Genomic DNA, 1,896 nt, shown 5'->3' with positions numbered 1-1,896 from the left:
GGCAGCGGAAGACATGGCGACGGAAGAAAGAGCTGGCGGGTCAGCCATCGGTTGAAGCGCCTTTTCCAGGAGAAAAACTCTTAAACGTGCCGCTCTGTTTTTCCGAGTCTGGTTGGAAAACTGCGCACAATGTTCACAAGAGTCTGTCTTGTGGGTTTCCCCAAGGCAAAAGATACAGTACTTATGGCCGTCTGGGGGAGCCAATTTACTTCCGCAGGAACGACAGCGGTTGAAAAATCCCCACTTTTTTGACTTTTTTGTCTTCTTCTTCTCCATAGACTGAGGAGAAAAAGCCAACGACAAAGGGGGGGGGCAGCGGCCCGAAGGCCTGAGGTAATTTTACCTCAGACGACGAAAAACAAAAAGACTCCTTTTTTTTTTTGAAAAACAGAAAAAGGAAACGAAACTGAAGAAAAACTAAGGCGAAAAACGGAGAGCTAGTCACTAAAAGTTATCAAAAGGCAGCGATCCGGCCAGACCTCTCGAAGACAGGTCTGCTCAGCGCGGCGGAAAGGAAAGAACTGGCGGGATGTCCGTGCCTGCCCTTCTGAGCATGCTCACTGGGGCTCCTGGGCATGCTCAGTTGGGCCAGGCACGAAAATCCTTCTAGAAGAGCTTGCTGGGGGCCGGCAGATCCAGCGCAGGCGCACTAGATCCCATTGGTGTGAAGCACAGAGACCACGAAGAAGATCTGCCTTTTATTTTTTTCCCTGCTTTTGGGGAAATTCACTGCTAGTGCACCGGTGCAGGGGGCAGGGATTCCATCTGTGTGCACACTGAGAGGGCAGCAAGGGCAGCGGGACAGCAAGACGAATCCTCACTGGAGGTGGACTCCTTTTTAGCACAGGCCAGTATCAGAAAGGCCCTCCCCTCAACAGAACCTCTCCCTTGCCTCCACCTGCCCAGCCCCACTGAATCACCAGCCAGGCTTCCAATACTGCACATATATATCTGTATCGCCGAATCCCCCCCCCCCCAAAAAAGATGACTTACATGTCTGTATCCCCGAAACCCCCCCCCCCGCAACAAAGCTGATCTTCTGCTTGAGGGAGGGGAACTCTGTACCACAAGCATGAGTGAGTGGGCCTGGACTTGGGGGGGGGGTGGCCAAACAGATACATTTCTGTTCCTCAGCTCTGTTGGCTTGTGGCCCATGGTCCTGGTCTTAATATAAGTGGGTGCATAACATCTGGCTTCTCTTCCTTTTTCATGATGGCACAAGGCATCCTACCCCATGCTGCAGCCATGGGGAGAGGGGGTAAAGGCGAGACCCAGGTGAGGAAAGGCTGAAGACTACAGATCGTGTATGTAGGTCATTAACTCTGCAAGCAATCCTGGGAGAGTGGTGTAGCAGTAAACTGACACAGTAATCTTAGACCTGTTGAAAAACAAACGGTAGAAAGGCAACGAGGACATGAGGTGATCTGCTGTGTAGAGGCGCTGTAATCAGGGCTTTTTTTGTAGAAAAAGACATACCAAGATTAATCACTGTCACCACGCACAAGAACTCACTCCTGGATCTCAATAGAGGGAGAGAAGTCAAGTGAGTTAAATTAGGTGAACAAAAGCAAGCGTCGCATCTCAGAAACAAAACTTCTTGGCTCCTGCAACTATTCAGAACAATTAATTCAGGCATTAATCACATATATAACCCTGACCTGGATAGCCCAGGCTGGCCCAATCTTGGAAGCTAAGCAGATTCGGCCCTGCCTAGTATTTGCATGGGAAATCTCCAAGGAATACCAGGGTCATTACGTGGAGGCAGGCAATGGCAAACCACCTCTGAATACCTCTTGCCTTGAAAATCCTATGGGGTTGCCATACATTGGCTGAGACTTGTTGGCAAAAAAAAAATCACATACATGGTTGGGTTGTGAGCAAACTTCGCATTTTGCT

The 1,896-nt window shown here is 49.8% G+C and overlaps 1 protein-coding gene across 1 annotated transcript in view; it reads right to left on the bottom strand.

Moving 5' to 3' along the window:
* LOC107116881 (protein FAM193A-like) overlaps nucleotides 1–1,896 on the bottom strand; it is a gene marked incomplete at its 3' end in the record, with an annotated part of 64,914 nt that overhangs the window by 14,981 nt on the left and 48,037 nt on the right. Inside the window, exon 13 of the mRNA XM_015418902.1 lies at nucleotides 1,477–1,514. Coding sequence (XP_015274388.1) covers nucleotides 1,477–1,514 — 38 coding nt within the window. The remainder of the gene's footprint in view (nucleotides 1–1,476; nucleotides 1,515–1,896) is intronic.

Source organism: Gekko japonicus, unplaced genomic scaffold (genome assembly GCF_001447785.1).
Source record: "Gekko japonicus isolate JY-2015 unplaced genomic scaffold, Gekko_japonicus_V1.1 scaffold2139, whole genome shotgun sequence".
NCBI classification, from domain to species: Eukaryota; Metazoa; Chordata; class Lepidosauria; order Squamata; family Gekkonidae; genus Gekko; species Gekko japonicus.
The sequence above is the reverse complement of the archived record's forward strand: the minus strand, read 5'-3'. Positions and strand labels throughout refer to the sequence as shown.